Here is a 19229-nt window from a genome sequence, read left to right as displayed (position 1 = left end):
TACTATAGGGACTCAACAGGTTTTCTATGGGATTATGTACTTATCTTCAAATACGTATATGCATGCAGTGACAATTGATGAAAAATGAAGCCATCATTTTCAGGAAGGGGAGTGGGGAGGGTTATATGGGAAAGCTTGGAGAAAGCAAAGGGAAGGGAGAAAATAAAATGCAACCTCAAGGCGAAACAACAAGAAAATAGAAACAAATAAATTGAACACATACACACACACATATATGGGTGACCCATTAATTGTTCTGAAACAAAATTTGTCTTTTTTCCTCCATATTTGGCTTTCTCCTTGAACAAAAATAATTACAATTTATTAATTAGGGATACCTTATTCAGATGCCAAAACCTTATAATTTTAATAAGTTGAGATACCTAGAATGTATTCATTGAGTATCTGATACATGCCACATATAATTATTCCTCAAACTGGCATACTGGAGAGCGCAAGGAGACACAGTTGATATCTGACTGTCGGATATGTAGGCCTAACAGGCTCTCTGGAGTTAGTAGAGATGGGCGTCCCCAGCTATGAGGTAACACTGAGGTTTGTCACTGGCTATAAGGCAGCGATCAAGACAAACCTTTGCCCTCCAGGTGTTTATAGCCCAAGCAAGAACAATGAAAACAAAACAAAAATTGTAACTGCAGCCAGTGTGATAAAGGGGAAATGCAAAAGGAAAGCAGAGATGAAGGCTACTTTGGATTTAAGGAGACTTGGAACAAGGGGTGGGAAACCAGAGATCGAAAGTTTTGGAATGTGTTTGAAGACTACTGGACGCACAACAAAAGGTAGAACATTTAAGAGAAGACATTTTTGAGCCATAGGACCTAGATTATGAGTCCCTATGTGAACTTTTGAGGCAATAGTTGTTAAGCAAGAGGCAAAAATAAAGTGGTAAAGTCCCCTTTACCACACACACACAAAAAAAAAAGTAAAAATAAAAGTCACAAAAACAAGCCATTCGCAGGCACATATTTTAAAAGCACAACTTTGGCTGTTGTATTGTTGAGGCTTGGACAAACTGTTTCTGGAAAGGGCCATATAGTAAATATACGCTTGGTGAGCCATATGGTCTCTGTTGCAAATGCTCAACTCTGCTGGTGTCATGTGAAAACATAAACAAATGAGAATGGCTGCTTTCCAATAAAACTTTATTTATGGGCACCAAACTTAGATTTTCATATGATTGACAAGTATCAAGAAGTGTTATTCTTTTGTGTGGTATGTATGTGTGGGTGCACACACGCCCTCATGTGCTCGTGTGTGTGCTACACACACATATACACACACACATTTAAAAGAAATGTAAAATCAGCTAGGCATGATGGCACTTGGGAGGCAAAGGCAGGAGGATTACAAGTTCAAGGCTAACCGGGTCTGCAAGGCGAGCCACTGTCTCAAAAACCAAAACCCCTCCGGAGATAGGACTGGCTGGCTGGCTCCAGTGTGGGATGTTTTAAATGAGCTGAAGATGGGGTGGAGAGGAGCCTGGTCCTCTTAAACTAGGGTTGCCTGGTTCACTACAAAAGCCGGATAAAGCATTGATTGTATCACAAGACTGCCGCTGCCACCTCACCTTAAGTCCCAGGAGCTCGGGGGCTGGCTGGAAGTGTTAAACAAGGCTAGCAAGTGAGTGCAAAGGTTGTAGAAACTGAAGTGCTATAAATCACTTTACAAAGGAGCAGGCTGACAGACACTGAAGAGTCCTGTCAGGAGTGAATACTGGAAACACACCATCCTTTCCTACGTAGTCTAACAAAGCAGTCTTATGAGTTGGGAAAAAAAAATAGCTCCATTAAAAACATTTCTTCTTTCTTTCAACGAGAGATCTCATGTACCCCAGGTTGATCTGGGATTTGCTTCGTAGCTGAGGATGACCTAAAACCTCTGCATCTATCTATTTCCACTCCCCAGTGCTGGGATCACAGTCCATATTCTGTACACACTAGGCCTGCCCTCTACTACTGAGCTACACTTTCAGCTCTTCTGCTCTCTTTCGAAGGCACTAGTATGAGTCTAGCTCTTTCCTTCTTCTGTGGACTTTGCTGGAAAAATAAATAAAACAAATGCAAAAGCATGCTGTTTAAAACATAAATAATTTGGTCAAATAAAAATGTTTTTATAAGCCAGGTATGTTGGTACAGACTTTTAATCCCAGCACTGAGAAGGCAGAGACAGGTGGATCTGTATAATTTTGAGGCCAGTCTGGTCTACATGTTCTAGAATAGCCAAGGCTATGTAAAGAGACCTGGTCTCACAAAAATAAAACAAACAAACAAAACCAAAAAAAAAAAAAAAAAAAACCCTAAACTCTCCTTTAAATCAGTTTGTTATTAAGGTTTTCTCATTCAAGAAGTAAACAAAATTTGCATGTTTATATTTAGGAAATTTTTCTTTGTTTTTTAGAGTATCACACAAGATCAGTAAATCAAGAGCCAAATGTGGTGGCACATACCTTTGTAAGCACTTGGGAGGCAGAGGCAGGAGGATCTCTGTGAGTTGGAGCTAGGCCTGGTCTATAGAGGGAGTTTCAGGCCAATTCTACATTACAATACAACAGTAAGTCCTTGCCTCAATAAAAAGAAAACAAATCTAACTAAGTACCTTTTATCAATCTAAAACCAAAAAGCAATCAGAAACCGAAACCAAGCCCAGGTTTTAGTTTGGGTTTCTATTGCTGAGATAATGACTGAGAAAGTCAACTTGGGGGGAGAAAAGGATTGATTTCATTTTATAATGTTCAGGTCAAACTCCATCCCTGAGGTTAGGGAGGGTAGAAACTCAACAGAGTTGAGTTTAAACAGCAGGCACATGCGCGCACACCCACACACATATATATGACAAAATCTCGAACTGAACCTAGAGCTGGTTCTGACTAGCAAGTCCCAGGGTGCTCCTGACTCTGCCTCCTCAGCAGTGGGAGTCTCGGTGTGAATTGTAGACTTGTTTTTATATGGGAGCTGAGAGTCCAAACCTAGGTCCTCACGGTTGCTCAGCAAGTCCTCTACTCATTGAACCATTTCCCTAGCCCCATCTTTAGTTTCTGTCCTAAGGAACTCCTACAATTTTTAAGATTCCAGAGCTGAAAAGATGCCACAGTGGTTGAGGACACTTAACAGCTCTTGCAGAGGATCTGTATTCAGTTTCCATAACCCACATGGTAGTTCACAGCTACCTACATTTCCAGATCCCCCTCATTTCTAGGGTATCTGGTATCTAGTTCTGGTCCCTACAAGTTTCTGAGCATTTGTGATGCACACACACATTCATGCAAATTCACACATGTGTACTGTGGTTGGTGTCTATATGGAGGTGAGGGCAGGCAAAAGATAAGGCAAGGCTTGTGACTGGGCAGTGAAAAAGATTTCGGGGGGGGGGGGGGGGGCAATCACAGGGCAAAGAGCAAGCGGGCCATCCAGGCTGGAGAGAGGAAGAGGGGAAGAAGGAAAAAAGAGGCTTCCCTTTAGGACAGAAAGGAAAATGGAGACAACATGTAGATGGGAGTGGCATCCAGCTCAGGTGGTGGATCCACTGGGAGGATTTATAACTTATGGAGTATTACAGAACAATTTGTCTTATCTAGGTAGGCAGTTTATATCATTATCAGTTGGCTCTGAGTTTATTGTGTGGATGTTTTGTGGAGTGAGAATTTATTGATATAAGTCTGATGGATAAATTACAAGCCTTAGAAGCTTGGATTTTACCAGATTACTGGGAATTTATGACTATAACCACAGGGGGTAGATACTGGAAATGTGGGCAGGGTCCCAGCAAAGATCAGCCAGGAGCAGAGACTAGCCAAGAGACTGCCATTGTCAGGGACAGAGAGCAGCTGGGGGTAGTATGGCATGGTGCCTGGAACCATTTAGCCTCTTTTCTAATATTTACCACTGCAGTATATACATACATTTTAAGAAATAAACTTGGGGTGGAGCGGTAGAGAGATGGCTCAGCAGTTAGGAACGCTGGCTGTTCTTGCAGAGGACCTTGTTGTAGTAAATATTAAATAAAAGATCACGATAGTGCGGGCTCCCATAGGGCCACATGGCACAAAGGGGTGTCTTGATCTTAGCGGCTCTATGCTGCCTCTAAGTACTCAGGAACGGTCCACTCCACCCATCTTTGTTGCTTCCATCCCAGGTGGTCCACGACTGCCCCCAAGTGTTGCTTTTACACTTTGTCCTCCATGGCCTGGTAAGAACATGACTCAACAATCATTAACTTATCAAACAGATTTATATGTTAAATTCTCAATCCACAATACATTTTGACAAGCTCAAGTAATATAAAGATGGTGGTTCTCTAAGCATGGTGAACCAAGAATACAGAAGGCATCATCCATGTGACAAACACACACACACACACACACACACACACACACACACACACACACACACACCCCTCTGCATAAGCATATAATATAAACACACACATGTGCAAAATAAATGTTATGATTATGGTTTGGTTCTCTCTTTCCTTGGTTTGTTGAGATGGTGTCTTCCTAATGTGCCCCAGGCTGGCCTTAAACTCTCAAATTTCCTGCTTTGGCTCTCATGCATCATAGTCATAGGCATGCACTACCTCGGCAATCCTTTGCTCTAGATAGATATGGCTAAAGTATGTTCCTTTTTAATACTTTCCAAGAGAAGTTTTCTTTCTATTGATGTCTGCTTTGTTGTTCTTGATGACTTTTGTCTCCTCCCTAGTTTTCATTATTCCTTTGATTCTGTTTATACCGAGTTCGCTCTCCTTTTTCTAATCCCATAAAGCCAAAAGGTGTGTCAGGCATGGATTCAAGATCTGCCTTTAAAATATATATATAACAAGTGTTTACAGTTATAATTTCCCCCTCTAAATGCTGCTTTGACCTTGTCCTGTGAGATTTGGGGTTTCGTTTTCACTTGGCTCATGAAAGGGTTTGTTTTTTTTACAATTTCCTGTAGGGAAACCCTGTTATTTAAGATTGCAATCTACCATGTCCAGATAGCTCTTCTGAGCTTGGCACAAAATGTCGGACTCCCTTTTCCAACAGGGCTTCCTCTTCTCTGCCTGACCTTCTCTGGGGAGCATGACCCCTACATCCTCAACCCCGGGAAGGTCATGCAGTCCTTGGAAAACACAAGTTCAGTTTCCTTTCTTAATAAGAACCTGCCCAGCAAGCACCTGGGGTTCTTGGAATGCCTTCTCATGCAAATGACGCACTCCCAGGACATCAAGTTCCAGCAGGTGGTTTACTTTCACCCTGAAAACTCCTTTCTGTTCTCCAAGGTTCATATATAGCCCTTGTCCACCCCAAATAAAGTGTATGCACAGCAGCTGTTTCTCTGGAGATGTCTCAGAAAGCTGCTTCATTGAGTACGGTCTGAGAGCTGTAACTCTAAGATCCTCAGAGAAGACCTGCGCCCCGCAGCACTCACAGCTGCTGGATCCCACCGGGTCCTCCAGGGAGGAAGTACACACAAGAACCCACAATTCCCCCTTGTGATCTCCTCTTCTGCCCAGTGGCTCTTTAGGAATCTTCCAGTTAATTTTCACTTTCCAGTGAACCTCTGGGTTCCAAATTTCATTCCACTGTGACCAGAGAATACATTCTACCTTATTTCAGTCCTTTTGAGTGTACGGATCCTTTTATAATCTAGGACTATGGTCTGTTTGGAGAATCTCCCCATGCCCTTGAGAAAAAAAAAAAAAAAAAAATGTGTATTTGTTGCTGTTGAACAAAACATTTCCTGGGTGTCCTCTAGTCCTGGTTAGTTTGCCATGCTGTTCTCTTTCCTGTTGATCTCTGTGTAGATGTTCCCATCATCGGAAGTGGGGTATTGAATTCAGCTGTTACTGCTAAATTGTTTACTCCTGCCTTCAATTCTGCTCAGGTTTGCTTCATATACTTTAGGGTTCCGTTACTGGCTGCATGTGTACTTAGAACTTTTATCAATTCCAGATGATTTGGCCCTTCTAGGGATGCAAGTGCGCACTCCTTCCCCATCCTTTAGAGTTAAAGCCACCTGGTGAGACGCTTCTCAGCACTGCTGTCTGCTCTCCCTGTGCATGGCTTGTTTGCTTCTTTCACTCTCAAGACGTCAGTGCCTTGAAGCTACTCTGTCTCAAGCATAACATAACATATGTGTTATTCCACCAATCTTCAGGTCTTGAGTGTATTATTTGATTCATTTATATTTATATGAGGATTTACATAATATCTAGTAAAAGGTCATTTGACTAAGTGTCCTGGCTAGTTTTATATCAACTTGACACAAGCTAGTGTCACTAGAGGAAGGAGGCTTAACTGAGAAATGCCTCCATAAAGCCCAGCAGTGGGCAAGCTTGTGGGAAGTGTTTTTAATTAGTGATTTATGGGGGTGTGCTCAGCCCATTGTGGTTGGTGCCATCCCTGGGCTGGTGGTCCGGGGTTTCCATAAAGAAGCAGGCTGAGCAGCAAGTGCCTCCATGGCCTTTGTATCAGCTTCTGCGTCTAGGTTCCTGCCCTTCTTCAGTTCCTGCCCTGACTTCTTTGGTGATGAACTGTGATGCAGAGGCTTAAGCTGAATTAACCCTTTCCTCCCCAACTTGCTTTAGTCATGGTGTTTGTCACAGCACTAGAAACCCTAGTTAAGACACTAAGTGTGTTTTGCTTATAGATGTGTGTGTCCCTTTAAATTCCCATTGTTAGCTTCTTATATGTGAAATACATATTTTCTAGTTAATCATTTTACTTCCACTAATGTTTCTTTTACTATTTTCCAACTTAGTCATTATCTTAGGGGCCTTAATTAGCATAGTAACTTAACTATAGGGGTTGAGGATATAGTTCAGTGGTACATAGAGGAGGCTCCGGGTTCAACTACAAGAACAACAATTAAGGGGTTGGGGAGATAGATCAATAGATAAGAATGCTTGCTGGGTTGGTGTGAGAACAAAAATCCCAACACCTACACAAAATGTCAGAAATAGCTGCACATACCTCCGGCTCCTGTGCTTGCCAGCCAGCCGGCCTAACCAGCCACCTTCTGCATCCGTGAGACCTTGTCTCAAAGCAGGGAGGTGGAGAATAGCCAAAGATGCCATCAGACAGTCTCAGCCTCCGCATGCATGTGTGACTACGCATGCTCACATGTACGACTGCGCATGCTCACGTGTGCGACTGCGCATGCTCACATGTGCTTGCCTGCCAAACACCTCTTGAATGCTTTAATTCACACCTGTATTGCATTTATTTATCCATCAGTTGTGTACGACTGTATGTGTCTGGGTGCCGGGATGTGCATGTGGAAATAAGAAGTTAGCTCGTGGGTGTCAGTTCTCTCTTTTTATTGTTCTCCCACATGTCGAACTCGGATCAGGCTTGGTGGCACGTGCCTTTACCCACTGAGACAGTCCCCCAGTTCCCTAGTTTTTCAGTTTTCTTCCCCTCCTTTTCTTTTTACAGGTGTGTGTGGGGGGATTGTTGATAGGGTCTCACTATGCAGCCCTGACTTTTCTGGAACTCTATCTGTAGACCGGGAGGGCCTCAAACTCGCAGAGATCCACCTGCCTCTGCATCCTGAGTGCCGGGATTAAAGGCATGCGCCAGCACACCCTGCTCTTCAATTTTTCTTGTTTAATTTGAAAAAGAACACAAAAGTAACTATAGATCTTTTGCTTTAAATTATCGAACTGTCATCAGAATTGGGCCCATGTAAATGAGAGAGGGCTCTTTGCAGATCCCGGATACACACTAGCCCCTACTGTGCCTTTCTTACAAAATGCTTCCGGAATGAACACTTACCTTATCTAGTAATACATTCTGCCACAACCTAAATATGCCCAGGTAACTTCTGTCTCTGGCACCAAAAGATGTAAAGAAAAACTACAAAGGAAAATGAAGAAGACAAAATTAGGGAAGCCATGACCAAAGCTGACCACTGCCAACTTTCAACAGTTCTCACTTGCCCTTGTGCTAGAAGAAAAACAAACAATTCTTGCATAAACGAGATATCTTTATAAACCCTGCCCCACAACAAACAGTATCTTACAGTAAACAATTTTCCAGCACAATGTTGCTCTTTTTAACTAGGAAAATGGGCTAAAACTAGGCAGCTGTTCATGTCTATCATAATTTTCTCAAATTAACCTAAATTTATAGGCTAAATGGAAGGTTTTGTTCTTCTGAACGCTGAGACATGATGCCCGCCAATTGAGCCCTGTATAAACTAAAGATGCAAGTGGATTTTAGCAATGTCTATATTAATGATACAAATTTTAAGTTATGCGATTTTTCCCAAGTTTAAAAAAAAAAAAAAAAAAAAAAAAAAAAAAAAAAAAAAAAAAACCTCCAAAAATACTGGATCTCTGTTAACAGGGCACACAAAACACCCAAGTTCAACTCAGAGGCCTATGATGTTATAGAAACAAGAAAATAATAAAATGATCAAGCTATAATTCTGTGTCTCTTCTCAGCCAAATGTATTTCTCTACACTTAGATATTTATATGAAGTCATCCATGAGTGGAGCCTCACAGTGGGTTCTGTAGTCCATTGGCCTGGACAGTGACTTTCTATAACAGAGTGTGTATCTACAGGGAGGGGACAGCAAGTGCTGGAGTGATTAAGAAACCTGCACTCATTGATTTGGGCATTAATGCTTTCACAGATGGATTTTTTTCAATTCATTAAACTGAGATTTTTCAGGCAGTGGTGGCATACTTTAATCAGAGGAGGCAGAGACAGGCGGATCTCTGAGTTTGAAGCCAGCCTGGTCTACAGAACTGAGTTCCAGAGCATCCAGGGCTACACAGAGAAACCCTGTCTCAGAAAAAAACAAAAACAGAAAACAAACAAGAGCTGAGACCTAGATTATAAATATTTTTGTTGTTTTGTTTTTATGGTTGCTTGTTTTTCAAGACAAGTTTCCCTGTGTATTCCTGGCTGTCCAGGAACCCAATCTATAGACCAGGCTGACCATGAACTCAGAGATTTGCTTGTCTCTGCCTCCTGAGTGCTGGGACTAAAGGCACATGCCACCATGCCTAGCTACGGATATATATTCTCTGTAGGAGATACATCCTAGCACTCTCTACACAGTGTTCTGTACAAAGCATATAACCCAATAATTTTTAATGTCCCTGTAACCTTTGGATTTCTTTATTTTTATTAGTATGCAAAGAAGTAATTTAATTGTGATATCATTAACCAAGCCTACTTGTATTTTATGTTATTCACCTCCCACTGTTCTTCCCACCTCTGGCTACTCTGCTTCCTCCTCTGCAGATAGTAACAATTTAAACATACAAGAATCTGTTACAGAATATCCTGTGGCTCCACAAGGCACTGTAACTTCAAGAACTACCTGCATTTCCGATGCTATCTGTGTAAAACAGATCTTATTGATATGGCAAAGGTGGAGAGGTGGCTCACCTTTTCCCCTTCTGTGACGATCTGGATAGCATTTGGGATGAGTCGAGCAGTTTTCTCCTTGGTCATAAAGGTTATATTCTTTAAAGCAATAGAAATCTAAATGTGCACACACAAAAAAAAAAATACTTTTTAAAAACTGAAATGCATGTTTTCAGAGGCGTATCCAACCCCAAATACCAAGTGCCAATCTAATCCAGAGGATTTGGCTGAGAGCCCTGCTTTAGGAGTTTGCAGGCACACACTGTGTTCTCTGTGAACGTGAAGCTCAGCACTGGGTAGACATGCTGGGTCAGACATGCTTCCTTTGGTGTTATGCCTGTCAGTACTGGGATCTAACATTAGAACTGGCTGTGAAGGATGTGGGACTTAGGGGTCCACATTTAAACCCTCAAGCACTATCTAGAGAGTCTGTCAGGTAACCATGGTTTTGGCAGCCAAGCCCCTTTCAACCTAACTGCAGAAGTACCAATGGGGCTTGGTGTATTAAAATTAGAAAAAAATATATTACACAGTTATGCATACACAAACACATTATGCTTATGTAAACATATATATACAAATATATATGGCTTTACTTTTGAGTCATCTTAAATAAATTCCTTTTAAGAACACTGTGTATTCTAACTACGCAGTTATTTCTATCAACAAATCAAATGCAAACATATCTTACTGTAGTTTCCCATCTGAAGATGTTGCTATGGAAACACAGCCAGTTTTCTGAAAGGTACAGCCTCCCCTGAAGCAAGATATCCTTCTGAAGAGCACAGGCATAATCTAGAGAGACAAAGATAAGAGAAGGTCATTCACAAAAGTCTGACTACTGGATAAACCTTATACTACTTCAGCTTGTGGGACACCATCTCTGTCTACTCACTCGTTCATTCATTCATTTGTTCATCCATCCATACATTCTATGCCAGCTATTTTGTTGGGCTCTTAGCTCACCGGAAATATTTCTTAACCTCCTGGAACTTTGTAGATGAAAGGTATGATGGTTAATTTTGTCAGCCTGCTAGAATCTGGAATTGTCTAGGAGGTTAGCCTCTGAGCATTCCTGTGTCTCAGTCAGATTAATCAGGCAAGTGAGACCCACCCTGGATATGGGCTGGAGTCCCAAACTGTTTAAGATGGAGAAAACTGGCTACTTCCTGACTATGAGTACAATGCGATAAGCCACCTCGAGTGCCCAACACCATGCCTTCCTCACCATCATGGACTGTGAGCCAAAGTGAGGTCATTCTCCTTCCAGTTGCTTTTGCTGGAGGATTTTAGAGCAGCAACAAGAAAAGTAACTACCGCGGTTCAGGAACACAGTCCCCAGTGGTAGGGAAGGGACATGGTGGGAGTAGGTGACCAGTGATGGATCAGATGAAGCAGAGAAGGGGGATCACTGTGCTTAGCTGCTTTCCCCGACTTTCCCTTCTAATTACAGGGCCCAGCTCATGGATGGGATGGTGTGACCCACATTCAGATACACCCAGAGGTGTGTCTCCTAGGAGATGCCAAATCCAATCAAGTTGACAATGAAGATTAACCATCAACAGATACAAAAACAAGTAAGATGATAACCAAAGTGTAAAAAAACATATAACAAGAGCTGTTTCGCAGCTAAGGGGGAAAGAAATAGAGAAGAATTATCAGGAATGATTTCCCTGAATAATCTTTTAAAAAGAACTCAAAGATCAATAAATAGTTGACAGAATTGTGATAGACCAGTACGTGCACAGGTCCCCGTGGTAGAAAAACCACACAACACATTTGAGAGGTAAAAGGCTGGGCATGGTGGCACACCCTTTATTTCCAGTGCTCTGGAGGCAGAAGCAGACAGATCTCTGTGAGGCTGAGCTCCAGGCCAGCCAGGGATATATAAAGAGACCTTGCCTTTATTGTTAATGTGACACAATCTAGGATTACCTAGACATGTCTCAGTGAGAGACTGTTGAGATTGATTGGCTGTGGGCATGTCTTGATTACACTGATTATGGTGGGAAGACCAGACCACTGTGGGGAACATTGTCCCCTGGGTTTCCATTCTAGCATGTCTAAGAGTAGAGAGAGAATACTGAACACAAGCCAGCATGAGTTCATTCCTCTTGTTCCTTATTATGGATGTGATGTAACAGGCTCTCCCTGTGACCTGGTTCTGTGAGCTGAAATGACCTTTCTTCTCTAAGCCGCTTTTGTCAGGGTATTTTGTTAACTGAAAAGGAAACAAAGACAACTGGTCTAGTTTGCTTTCTGTTGTTGCAATAAACACTATGGCCCAAAGAAACCTGGAAAAAGAGGAAAGGGTTTATATGGATTACACTTCCGAATCCCAGTCTGTCATCTGTGAGGGAAGTCATGGCAGGAACTGGAGCAGAAACCACGGAAGAACACTGTTCACTGGCTTGTTTCCCATGGCTTACTCAGCTTGCTTTCTTATACAACCCAGGACCGATTGCCTAGGGTTAGAGCCACCCACAGTGAGCTAAACCCTTACACATCGATCATGAATGAGGAAAAAGCCCCCAGAGACATGCACACAGGCCAGCCGATGGAGACAATTCTTCAGTTAAGGGTCTCTCTTCCCAGATGACTCTAGTTTATGTCCAGTTGCTAAAAACTGACCAGAGCAACTATCAGACCTCTAAGATGAAGCTCTCGCTCTGTGCCTAATGCAAAGCACAGCTCCCGACTACTGATGGTACAAGATATGAAGAACTTCTGTGAGGCGACTCTGTCAACTGCTACATCTTATAACTGCACAAAGTAAGCTTTTAATTTTAAAATAAAAGTTGTCAGGCATGGTGGTGCGTACCTTTAACCCCAGCTCAGGAGGCAGGCAGATCTCTGTGAGTTCGATGCCAGCCTCACATATCGGTTCCAGGCAACCAGAGCTAGATAAAGGGACCCTGTCTCAAAACAGCTGCAACAAAATAGTTGACTAAGCCTCAAAATATTTAGCCTTAGTTGTGCTAAATTCTAAGCGATGAGCAAGGTAGTCAACCTTTCTCAACACTTCCTTCAGGGGAAAAAAAAAGCTGAGATGCTGCCAAATACAAGCTAATAGTAAATAAGTAAGCAGATTAGGTGTCCTGTGCACTAATGTATGTGTCCCAAGCAGACGGGGTTAAAGGTTGCCTTTAGGTGTCAGGAAGTCTTTATCTCAATGAAACATCATATCATCCAACGTTTCTCAGACTTCAGAGATAGCTGATTGGCTCATAACAGTGCTAGCTCCTCCCCATAGGGCTGGGGTAAGGTTAAGGGGATCGTGTCAAGGGCTGTCACTGGTACCTGCCTTGCCAGATCGGGGAGCACCCTGCGTTATTTCATACTAATTATGTTGAAAAAGACCCACGCCCACAATATTTTAGCAGAAGAATATTTGATATATGTTGATGGGCTTTTTGGTAATTTTAAAATGTGGCTTCCTTAGAATGTGGGCTATCATAATAAATGTAGACCACAGTAAAATTGCTTAAAATTGTGGCAAAGAAAAATAAATACATATAAAAGATAGCAAAGGTATTATACCACACACAATAGATAGAGCGTTTTCTTTTAAAAGAGCAAAAATTATTTATTTTTTGTGCTCCCAAGTTTGCTACTTATAAGTGAGCATCTACTATAAAAATAATTGCCATCTCAGGAGGTGATGTTCTACCTGATCAGTTATATTAACAACCTGAGTCACCCAGAATGAAATAAGAAAATAATGCTTATCAAAAGTTGTTGTCACAGACTTTGTAACTTCATAAGGTTTAAAGAAAGCTGTACTGCAACTGAGACATCAGCAAAGTTCCTTAACTCAGTCCGACACATCTTGCTTCCTTCAGTTTTGTAGCAGTAACATGATCAGTTATGGCTCAATTAAATGGCTCTAATATCTATTAAGGTTTATTTTTGTAACCACAAAACAAAAGATACAGAACAAAGCAGGCAGGGAATCCAGGAGCAAATCAATACAGTATATTTATATATATTCAAATAAGCATATATTTACATATATTTAAATAAGCAAGATGATTTTTTGCCTTAGTAAGAACTTAGAACTTAGGCATACTATCCATAAGGAAGGTAACAGAAGAATGTGGGGTTTTTTCTTTTTTCTTTTTTTCCTTTAGTTTTTATTTTTTGAGACAGGTTCTCACAATGTACCTTTAACTGAAACTCACTATGTAGATCAGGCTGACCTCGAACTCACAGAGCTCTGCCTGCCTCTGCTTCCCTCCTAAGGAGACCGTTTCCAGCCCGTTGTATCTGCAGGGCTGTTGGCTTTTATGATCTCACACACAGCACGTTCTGAGTTCTGTTTAGTTTGTTGTTTTGTTGTTTTTAGACAGGGTCTCTCTGTGAACCTCCGACTAGTAATGAACTCATTGCCTATCGTAGGCTGGCCTGGAACGTGGCACCCTCTGCCTCCAAGTGCTAGATTTGCAGACCTGTATCAACATGGCTGGCTCCAATTCTAGTTTGTGTTTAATCAATAACAGATTGCTTTTTCTTTTTTAATTCTCCTGGCATTGTGGAGAGGTATTCTGAGTCAGCAAGAGATTTTTGTACTGGATTACACATCCTGAATATAACAGTGCCCTCTCTGTACCTCTACCTTGTTCGCTTAATCAGAGTGCCCAAAATGTAAGTTTTGAACAAAACATCACAAAAGAATAGATTTCCAAATAATTCTTTTAAAGGGACAAATAAATTTAAAGGTATGAGCACCACTACTTAAAAAAAAAAAAACAAAACAGCAGTGCATAAAACCAGTGCTCGTTGGGAGGGATAGTAGATAGACATGTGTTTATTTCCTCCCCTGTACAAGTTCCTTTAGAGATGACAAGGACAACACTTAATCAATTAGATTCAAAACAGTGCTGAGGGTGGGGTGGGAAGGCATATTAGCAGACAGAAAGACTTTATACAGTTTCAGAGGATAGGCAGCAGATGTCAATGAATAAACCCTCATATAAAATGAGTGAATAAAGAATAAAACCTCGGCTCCAAAATATATGTGCTATTCATATCTTAATCATGTCTTCCGAGGTTCCCTCTCCCAGCCTGGGCCTCACCCCATTCAGCATTGATATACTTCTAAAGTGTAATTTGTCTACAAGGAGAAATACTGGCTCAAGGTCATTATATATATTAATAAATATTTCCTTGATCAACATCAGTAAATAAAAGAGAGAAGGCTCAAATGAGTATTGAGAATAAAGAAAAAGCCATGCATGTTGGGCTGGAGAGATGGTTCAGTGGTTAAGAGCACTGACTGCTCTTCCCGAGGTTATTGAGTTCCAGTCCAAGCAACCACGTGGTGGCTCACAAACCATCTGTAATAATATCTGATGGCCTCTTCTGGTGTGTCTGAAGACAATTACACTGCACTTATATATAATAGATAAATCTTTAACAAGAAAAGAAAAAAAGCCATGCTAATGCAGACGCTTGGCCTAAGTCTAAGATGCTTATGGCCACCCCACCGCAAATGTGCCTGATTTCACAACTAAACGGGGCTGGGGCTAGTTGGCATGTGGACTGGAAAACTGTTAGAAACAGCTGTCATTTTGCACTTATACTTGAGAAAAGTTAGCTAGCAATCTAATTACAAGGACTGCATCAGTCAGAGGAGGCTAAGGGCTTTAAAACGTGGTTATCAATGTTGAACACCGAACAGTGCTTCATTAGCATGCACACATTTGAGAAAGGTTTTCACTGTGACAGTACCACTGTATCCATCTGGGTATCAGACGTGAGGCCACACAGGAATGGAGAGTAAGAACTGAAGAGACCTTAGCTTTAGGTGTGTAACTAGGTATTCACTAGTTCCCAGCTGCTGCTCCTTCCTCCCCTCTTCCTCCTCATTAAGGACCTCTAACTTGCCAAATCCAAACAATTAATTTCCAGCTCCTGTGTCTTTCTTTCTGTACCTTGGTGTTTTACCTGCAAGTCTGACTGTATGAGGGTGTCCATTCCTCTGGAACTGGAAATACAGCCAGTTGTGAGCTGCTATGTAGGTGCAAGGAGTTGAACTCCGGCCAGTGCTCTTAACCACCAATCCACCTCCTTGTTTGGAGACAGGATCTCTCACGGAGCCTGAAGTTCACCGATTTATCTAGGACAGCTAGCCATGGCCTCGACTTTCACCGATTGGCCTGTCTCTCATGTGCCCCATCCCCTGCTGAAGGGTCACTGGAGAGCATCCCCACACGTGGCTTTTGTACGGGTTCTGGGACTGATCTGGGGCCTTGTGCTTGTTCATCAGACGCTTCAATGAAGCTGTCTCGCCAGCCCCTAAACTTCTGAAAGTTTAGGGAAGACTGTTATGTTACTCCTCCATAACTGTTTCATTATTCAAGCATTTATTCATCGCAATATGGACTCCTAGATATTTATTTGCTTCTTTGGTTCGTTATCCCGAATCGTTGTTATTTTGTTGCTTAAGCTATTTTAACTTTGAACATCAGGCGCTGCTCCAAGCTGCTGCCTGTATCCGTGTTCTTAACCCACCATTGGTGTTATAACCATATCAGGCTCCGTCCTCACTGGTCTTGAGTTGTTACTGCTCCACAAGTTTCTTCGGGGAGAGGGGTGTTTTAAGAAGCCAAGACCTGAGCTCCCTGCTGCCAGAGTCTCGGCAGACAAAGACAGGGAATGGACGGGCAGAGTCAGCCCTCAATAGCTATGGCTTCTACCTCCTCAGACGAAACAGACTAAACCACAAAGGTATGTTTAAGCTCTTCTGTCTTAAAGAACTGCATCTGTATTGAACGTGCACAAACTGTATTTCAGGTCACGATTCTCTAAACATTACATTTGCATATAGCTGCCATTTATGTCTCATTTACATCGTGTGATCCATTAATAGTAATCCAGAGATGATTTAAAGTGTATAAATGAATAGGCCTGGGTTCCATGCGACTGCTTTGCTATTTTACATAAGGGCTTGAGTATCCGTGGATCTGAGGAGACTTCCTGGATCCAACCAAAGGGCAACTATATATACTGAGCCACTCATGGTTGGAATGGGTTCACTGGTTTATAACACAAATAGTGTCATTGTTACAACCTGGATATTGCTACAACCTTGGTTATTTCTAAAAATTTTAAGCAAGGAAGTTCCTCCATAAAGATGTGGCCAATAAACCACCATGTCATGTAACCACCACCAAAATACCAAACAGAACCATCCTGACATCCTGAAAATGTTCCCTGTACAGCCATTCTCCCTTTATATCAGGTTCCAAAATGTCTACATTAAACATGCTTACTGTACCAGTCAGGAAAACAGATGCAAATGTGTAACTTTTTAAAAACAAACACACACACTGAAAAATGTATAAAAGACAAAATACTGGCCAAATTATACAGATAGAAGAGCCAACTCCTCTCTCCCCATTTTCCTGGGTGGCTCTCCAGTGTATTTCATTATACAATGAAATTAGTATCTTTTGAAACAGTAAAAATCACCAGGGGGTGGTAACAACACATCTATCATCCTAGTGCTTAGAAGGTAGAGGCAGGAGGATAGCTCCCAGTTTGAGGCCAGCTGATCTACATAGAAAGTTGCAGGCCAGCAGGGGTACACAGAAAGACCCTGTCTCAACAAAACAAAAACATGGTAGGAACCAACAGGATACATTTTAGAATGGTTTCTGTGGAAAGCCTTCTGTTTCAGTGGGAGGTTAGCAAGAACATTTGTAACACATGCAAAAAAGGTTGTAATCGTTTTTCACAATTAACACTTTGCTTTCCACCACAACGACAGCTGGCTCTCCTTTCCCTCACATCCTTCCTTTCCCACCACCACTTTTCTCTCAACTTCCTATTTGAGATTTTTGTTATAAAAATACATGGCTTCTGCTGGGTGGGGTGAAATATGTCTGTAATCACAGCACTTGGGAGACAGGGACTGGAGGATCAGGAATCAGGGTTATCCTCAGATATGGTGAGTTCAAGACCAACCTGGATACATAAGACCTGATTTCATTTCCCAGAAGCCATATCAAAGTCTGGATGTGGGGGCTGGAGTAATAGTTCAGTGGTTAAGAACACTGGCTACTCTTCCAGAGGGGGCAGTTTCAATCCCCAGATGGTGGCTCACAACCACCTCTAACTTCAGTCTTAAAGGATCCGATGCCCTCTTCTGGCCTTAGAAGGCACTGTACACACAGGCAAAACAATTATATACAGAAAAATATTAAAACTAAGTTAAAATGTAAAAATCTAGTATGGTAGTGCACTTGGAATCTCAGCCCTGTGGAAGGAGGCAGAAGGAGCATAGCCAATTGGTGAGCTTCTGGTTCAGAGAGAGACCCAGACTCAAAACATAAGGTGAGCTGATTTGGAAGGCATTCAGCATTGGCCTCCACACACATGTACACCTACATGTCTACATGTACATGCCTGGACATGTGTGTACAAAGACAGATTCAGTGCACTTGCTGAAGAGTGTATTTTTCTCAGGAGAGCTACCATATGACGAATACCAAATCTAAATGTTCCTTTCAAAGCTTTAGATAGAGGGACGAGGGAAAAACCATGAACACACAAACACACATTTCTTCTTAGTTCGTAGTATCTCAGAGGTCAGAAATCACTGTTCCCCTGGTTACACGAGGCTTCAGCTCATCTAACTGTAAAATGGGACGCTGCTTTCCTTACAAAGTAGTCCCCTAAGCTTTCTCTCCACGCCATCGTCTGTCCTGTTCCGTCTGTCTGTCTGCCGAGTCCCGAGTACCTGCTATCAGCTTCTCCGAGTCGGGCAGGTGTGTGAACAGCTGTCTGTATTCCTCATTCCTGACTTTATAGGTGGAGCTGGAGATCTGAAACAACAGAAAGATCAGGTTTCTGTTTACTCACACTTGTAATCGCTTAGAAAACACCTTCAAAATGAAACTTAAAAGTCATACTCTTTCTGTCAATATCATGTCCTTATATGAAAGAACCATGAACATTTCAGAAGCCTTTCGTGTGACACATCTGTGAACTCGGGACGGGCCTGAAAGCTAGGAGCTGTGCTGACAGAGGAGGAAAGCTGGGTTTGGAAGTAAAGGGGGTTTAAAACCCTAAAGTCAGCTGGGCGGTCTGAGAGCACGGTCCCACCTGGAACAAGCCAGGCGGAAGATTAGCAAGGGCTTTGGCAGATGGATCTAGAAGGAAGGGAGGCCGTGTGGGCTTGACATCATCCATATGTTCCTCCCAAACAAAGCTGCAGACACGGGGAGCTGCCGGGAGACAGAGCCTGAGGAGCTACTTCCACATTCCTGCCTGGACACACAAGAGAAGGGAGACTGTGTAGAAACTGAGTCAAATGAGGAGAGCTTCAACTTAGGCTACATTTACTAGTGTACATAAAGATCTGATCTGATCGTAGAAGGAAAGGCCTTTCTGGGTCTTTCTGTTTGGGCATAATATTTAGCAATCACTTGTCGATATATAGGGTGACTCCTAGAAAGTCGGCCTTAAAGAGGAGAGAAAAGCAATAAGTAATAAATCCAGCAGAGAGGTCCATTCCCATGGGTCACAGGACAAATCCAGATTCACTCTAAGCGAGTTCTTAAACACACAAAATCAACAGTGGCAATCCTTTGGGCAGGGAGAAAGCACTCAATGCAGAGATGTTAATGAGGCAGGTGGGGGTCGAGGCCTAGAAAGTAAGTAAAGTCTCACAAAACTGGCATATGGAAAAAGCACTCTGGCAAAGAGGAAGGCTGGAATTCCCGGCTGAGGCAAACCCAGATTGGCTCAGGCCATGGGCACAGTGCAGAAGCAACCCCAGAGCATCAGAAAACAACCCATGGCTCATAGTAATAATAAATCTCACCCTGGTGCCGAGTTCA

General features: G+C 42.2%; 1 protein-coding gene across 1 annotated transcript in view; it reads right to left on the bottom strand.

Annotated features, from left to right (window-relative positions):
* Positions 1–19229, bottom strand: part of GRAMD1C (GRAM domain containing 1C) — a gene marked incomplete at both ends in the record, with an annotated part of 73020 nt that overhangs the window by 38549 nt on the left and 15242 nt on the right. The window contains 4 exons of the mRNA XM_080918838.1: positions 7778–7858; positions 9406–9501; positions 10076–10179; positions 18128–18212. Coding sequence (XP_080774964.1) covers positions 7778–7858; positions 9406–9501; positions 10076–10179; positions 18128–18212 — 366 coding nt within the window. The remainder of the gene's footprint in view (positions 1–7777; positions 7859–9405; positions 9502–10075; positions 10180–18127; positions 18213–19229) is intronic.

Source organism: Micromys minutus (genome assembly GCF_963924665.1).
Source record: "Micromys minutus genome assembly, chromosome: 7".
In the NCBI taxonomy this organism is placed as follows: domain Eukaryota; kingdom Metazoa; phylum Chordata; class Mammalia; order Rodentia; family Muridae; genus Micromys; species Micromys minutus.
This window is presented reverse-complemented; position numbering and strand designations above follow the sequence as displayed.